General features: G+C 34.1%; 1 protein-coding gene across 13 annotated transcripts in view; it reads right to left on the bottom strand.

Annotated features, from left to right (window-relative positions):
* Nucleotides 1-215: 215 nt before the first annotated feature.
* The window catches only part of BAZ2B (bromodomain adjacent to zinc finger domain 2B), a 162,285-nt gene continuing 156,500 nt past the window's right edge, over nucleotides 216-6,000 (bottom strand). For 12 of the 13 annotated variants that reach the window (XM_062578291.1, XM_062578298.1, XM_062578294.1 and 9 more), the window contains 4 exons: nucleotides 5,417-5,563; nucleotides 4,024-4,283; nucleotides 3,067-3,210; nucleotides 216-1,686 (listed from right to left, as the gene is read on the bottom strand). In XM_062578291.1, coding sequence (XP_062434275.1) covers nucleotides 1,533-1,686; nucleotides 3,067-3,210; nucleotides 4,024-4,283; nucleotides 5,417-5,563 — 705 coding nt within the window. In that variant the 3' untranslated portion in view covers nucleotides 216-1,532. Of the gene's footprint in view, nucleotides 1,687-3,066; nucleotides 3,211-4,023; nucleotides 4,284-5,416; nucleotides 5,564-6,000 lie in introns of those variants that run through there. The other variant, XM_062578304.1, reaches the window with a different exon arrangement.

Genomic DNA, 6,000 nt, shown 5'->3' with positions numbered 1-6,000 from the left:
CAAATGGTAGGCAGCCAAATGATTATACCATAAGGCCTTAACTGATTGATGTTATTAACACTCAATTGAATAGGTACTGCTTAGCAATTTCTTCTTTTCGAGTTACCATTAAAAGGCCACAATAAGGACTTTCTGTTAAGTGCACAACTCCCAAAATATTATTAAAAATATTCCTGTATACATAGCATCTGAAGTATTAAAATCGCCAAGAAAAAAATGGTTTGCAAAACAGTCTTTTATTGTTTCCGTGCCACACATACTAGTGAAAAATAACACTCCCGAAAAAGAAAAGAAAAAGAATGCTACCTTTCCACAACATTTTTTTTAAATAAAACTTCAAGTACTCTTACATTAGTACAAAAAAAAAAAAATCTGATCTATCTGCCCCAGCAGGCCACCACAACACACATAGATAAAACACAGTGGTTACAAATGTCATCTTTGTTATTTCTGTGGCAAGGCAAATGGAGGGAAATGTTTCTATGAAAAAATACTGTGTGCGCGCACGAGCGCGCAGGAAATTGTCACAATTTTATTCCACATGGATACAAATGATTATACTTGAATGGGAGGCCATGGTGGCTTTAAATTATATAACAAAATAGAAAAATGGAAAACTAGTATCCCCTACACCCTGTTTTAAAGGCAGGCACTACCAAGATTAAGGAGACTCCACAGTGTTGGTAGAGGATAATTACTGTACAAGCCATAGAGCTATAATTACGTTAAAGACTAAAATAAAATGCTACTGTCCTCCTAAGGCATAAACGATAATGTCTGCAAACAATATGTACACATCATACATATTTAAAACAAGACTTAATATAAACAATAATGAACATTATATACATATGTCTCAATTTTTCTTCACTGTCTTGAAATACAATTTAACTACACAAGTGATGCAGCAACATATATATAAATGTACTTGTAACTCTACAGTAAAGTTTAATTTTTAGTGCCTTCACAGCACAACAGTGTAAACAGTTTTACTTGGCTTTGTTTTATATTTTAAAACATTCCTTGTTGTATTTTTCAAGATTTAAAGCAATTTTCTAATTCTTCCTTTTCACAGAAAACGAAGATTCTGGATGCTGTATAATCATAAATAATTCATAAAATTAAATACATTCACTAAAAAATAAACTACAAAGTAAAAAAATGAAAAATAGATATTTATTGAAAGGGAAAAGAGAACCATTTCCCCAAGTAGAGCTCTGGTGGTTGAATATTCAGTGCGTTTTGATATATTTTAAATTGCTATTGCACTATAACACCCCTTTCTTTGAAATTCTTTGGGGGTACTTCCCTGTTCTACCTAAATTAGTTTGATAAAACACACAAACCAATAACCAAGGGGCCATGGTTGCTGTAAGAGTGAGGCCTTTAAAACTAGTATCACTTCCGTGATATTTTTTAACGAAAAAAAAGTCATTAGTTATGCATGTGCCTTGCACTTTTATGTAAATACAGTTCACATTGCTGGTCTCATCAGTCCTCATTTAAGGAAAAAAAAATGGATTCTGGCAACTTCAGCTCACTTTGAAAATCTCTGTCCATTTTTTTTCAAAATATTTTCTCATGTTATGGCCAGCCCTGCCTATGTCAGAATCATCTTCATTAAAGGTTTCACAGTTGTCAAAAACAAGCCTGACATCTAGCGAAAATGCTTCAAGATTAGGGTACCTGAAAGAAGAAAAAAGTAAATGGGGGAATCAAAAGGGGAAAATACTTTAACAAAAAGAACTCTAGAAACAACAACGAATTTACCACTAACCACAAAATATTCAATGAATGCTCTGCATCTTTATTACACTTTTGACATTTCTGATTTCAAATATTTTCAAGAAAATGAACATTAGTGTAAGTAATAATCTCTCATCATTGTACCTGTTATTTGCATCAAAAACTTTGCAAGCAAGTACTGAAAAATCAAACTACTTTTTAAATTTACTTTCCCCTGTCAACAGTTTTCTAGTTAAAATGCTATGGGAACATTCCATTTATTCATCTTTTCTTGGGCTCAAGTCCTTTCAAAAGTCCTTTCAAAGCAAATGTTGAGCACACTCACATTTACCTCAAAGAGGAACAATCATATATATAGAAGGCTGCCCTGCTCAGTTCGGTAACATTTTCATTGATAATCTGTTTTTCTTACCCTGAACATACAAGGTCCAAAGCGTGATGAGATATTCACAGAATTGTTAAAAAGCCAGGAAAAGGCACAAGTCTACAGTTATTAGTGAGCACATGTGCAGCATTTAAATCTGAAGCTCATGGAAGAAAAAGTCCCAAGGAGTGAAAAAGTCCTTTGTATCATCCTAGGAAGCTGGTTTGTTTGTAACTGATGGACACTCAAGAGGGTCCATCTTCTTCTTCTTTTTTTTTCTTTCTTTTTTTTTTTAACGGATAACAAAATTTTTTTTGGTGGTGACGCATCATCAGAGCACATGGATATAACAAAGAGGGAAACGACAGGGGTCCTGAGACTTGAGATTCCTCACATAAAATGCGTATGGGAATAATTTTTTTCCCATCCTTTTTAAGAAGCTGTGCAATCTAATTCCATGAGTATATAACAACTAACCTCCATTACTGGAATGTTTTCTAGTTTCCCACAGAAGGAGTGCTAATTCACTCCACAGCTGCAACATTACCTAAAGGGACTCCTAGCTTAAAATCCATATGCACAGTTTTTAATTGAAGTAACCATACTAAGATGCCTTAATGAAAAAAGGGAGGAAAAAAATCTTCCTATTGGTTTTGTAAATTTGACCTGGAAGCTTTATTATTTTTCAGTAGAAGTCAGTCAGTTCCACAGGTCCCACCTGACATGCTCTTTCACTTAGACATGGCAAAGAGAAAAAAATTATAGTTACGAATTCTTATTTTGATCATAAGCTATCAGACAAGTGCCAGAGCAGGCAGAAGATCAAAGGATGTTTTAACTAATTAAAAGAAAATACTGAATTTCAAGTTGAAATACAGCCTTTTAAATGTCTGCAGAATGTTTTTTTTTAAAAAAAATTTTAAATGTACATTAAAATTTACGTTGGGTTTACTTACTGTCCACTACTTAGCTTGTCTCTAATGGTGGAAAAGTCCATAGGTTTCTTAATAACTTTCTTATAACCAGGAACAAGTTTCAAGTTTACAGGAAGCAAGAAAGGCCATGCATCTTCATGAGTTTCCAATTCTGAGAGGATCATGCTGAATAAAATAAGGTTTTAAATCAGTATTTTTAACTTGTTCACATATTCACAAAGGTTCTTCCTGTTAAACAAATTCATCCTGTGCTGTCAATCTGTTCACTTTATAAAGGGATAGTACTTTATTCTGTGTCCTATGCAAAGCTCAAAACAATGTCAGTACAGACAGACATCTTAACTGAGCATTCAAAATAGCATTTAGTTCTCTCTAAGCCACCTATTTTAAGACATGAAATTTTAGTTATCGTTTTAACATTGTAAAAGAAAAAAACACTTGGGAATCTTCCATATTTTGATCTTCAACATAACACAGTTGGAAACTAGTTAAACAGGTGCTCATACTAGGTTTCCAAAAACTGTGAACTATGTCACTTCTCACTCGGCAGCGCAGCAGCAAAGAAAGATGCATTCCTATTACTGTCTCTGCCTCTGTGAAGCAAAAATACCTTTTGGACACGGCAGATAGTCAATTTTGTGACATTTTAGAAAGCTGTCAGCACCTCTCTCTCAGGGTCTTCCAACTCATGGAAGTACGTGGAGGAGTAGGAGACTTCACAGATGACATGCTATCCAGAAATACTTTCCTCTTGTGCTTCATTGCCAAATACTGCAAACACTTCCATCATGCACCAATGTTAAATCCTTAGTATCTACAGTGAAATCATCATCAACTGCTGTGTGAATACATGATAGGAAACAGGGTTCTTGTGACCTCTCTCTCCCAAAAACATAACAAGAAAAATTAGGCACCACTTGTTTCAACAAGGTATACCCAAGTCCAGAATTTGTTACTTTACGAACAAGCAGATCTTACCTGCAAACAGCCAGGTCCTTGGAGTCATCTCTTTTAGGTTTCTTAATAGGAGTGAAATTTTCTTGCTTTAGTTGGCTTACAGAGACATTTTCATCCATTTTTCTTTTTCTAGAGTCCATTTTTCCTCTTTTTACGGAGCTGCTTGTAGTTGCAGAGTCTTCATCCTCTGTATCTCCCACTAATTTCCTGCCTCTCTTTTGTTCATTACTTTTTTTCCCTTTGATTTGAAGTTTTTTTATCTTTAGAGTTTGACCACTTGCCTGCAATACAGATAACTGTATTACTGATACGCAGCATAAAACCAAAGAAGATCAGACAAATGGAAGCACCAAAACAATTGAGATATTTAATAAATGAGATTATTTACTGCCTATTGTTCTCTGAAAGCAAGCAAGGCTGTAAACATCCATATGACTAGTGATTTAGGTTCACAGTTTGTGACAACATACAAGCACCTGACTTTCAAATAAGTAAAATACTGGAATAAAACAGGCTGGCCTATTTTCAGGCAAAGTAGTAGTCCACTCCTAAAAGACTGATATAACCACAGATGGAATACTATACTCATTTCTAACAACCATATTCTTTTCAAGATATGGAAAACTGGATTTTTTTTTCAAGTCAAGGATTATTAGTTTCAAGATCTAAAGGCTAGATATGAAAGATACAAATACCTTGACTTAAAGATATCTACAGGAGAATATAAAATGAGTATGAAAATGAGTAAGCAAAACAGAAAGGAGGAAAAATATTGAGAGTTCCTGACAGCAATGTCAGTTTATGGTTTGAACAATGTGCTGAAAGAAACAGATAGAAAGCTATTATTTGGGGATTTTAAAACTACTCAAGCAAAAGACAGTAACACTCATTATACGAGTATCTCAACTGAAAATGTTTATGAGGAATAGGAGACAATACACAGTCTTTCTCTGAAAGGTATTGAGATGTATAAAAAAAGGAACAGTAAGATATGCTGTACAGAATGAAAGGAATGATACTAACTACCTTTTCCCCATATTTCTTTCAAACAACACCTAAAACATTGATCTGTCAACATTTAGAACAATAAAGTTCTAAAGATTCACGTGCAAAATACTCTTAGAGAGAAATAAGCAGTTAGGATACTGAATCAGCAGGAGAATTCTGTACCTATTTACATTAAAAATTACAGTTTAAAACGGACTAAGTTACAGCTTTTACTTACCATGAGAGTCCAAGTTCTTAAAAACACCAAAGAAAACCCCAAAACATTACTCATCTTATATTATTTAATGGCAGTCCAGCATAAACATACAGATCATTATCTTGGTTTTAAAAAGTCCTGGGAGATCTCAAACTCTAGCATGTGCAAAAACACCTATATATGTAACTTCACCTTTAGGATTAATATTACCTTTGCTATGCAGGCAGGACAAAACCAGTCACCGTCTGGAATAGTAGTGATCTTGGGTCGGTGGCAGTATGTATGACAGCCTTTATCACAGCCATCACAAAGCAGCAGCAATTCTTCATTATCTCCCTTTCGACAAATTTGGCAGTACTATAATACATGAAAAATTGCTTTAATTCAACTTTTCAACTTTGAAACACTATACATAAATATATATATATATATGTAATACATCTCCTCTCCAAACAAACATATTCACTTTGAAAATTATTTCCCTTTCCTTTTACCACAATCAGTCTAGCAATGATCACATCTGTAATAGAATATAGGCAGTAAGTGAAGAACTAATCTCAGGCCTAAATGTCAACACATTTGAAAAGCAATTCATTGTAAGATTGGTGTTCTACAGCATACGAAACTATGAATACCTTTTATATTTGATTAATGTCCACAATAGGTCAAGGTATCTCATAACCAAAATCACTCAGGGCACATATAATATGTCATGGATTTTCTCTTCATTTATGCCCATGGCAGAAACAGCAACTAGTTAAAAATGTCTGCTCTCAGGGTTTAATTCATAGGAC

This window comes from Rhea pennata, chromosome 6 (assembly GCF_028389875.1).
Source record: "Rhea pennata isolate bPtePen1 chromosome 6, bPtePen1.pri, whole genome shotgun sequence".
Taxonomy (NCBI): Eukaryota; Metazoa; Chordata; class Aves; order Rheiformes; family Rheidae; genus Rhea; species Rhea pennata.
The sequence above is the reverse complement of the archived record's forward strand: the minus strand, read 5'-3'. Positions and strand labels throughout refer to the sequence as shown.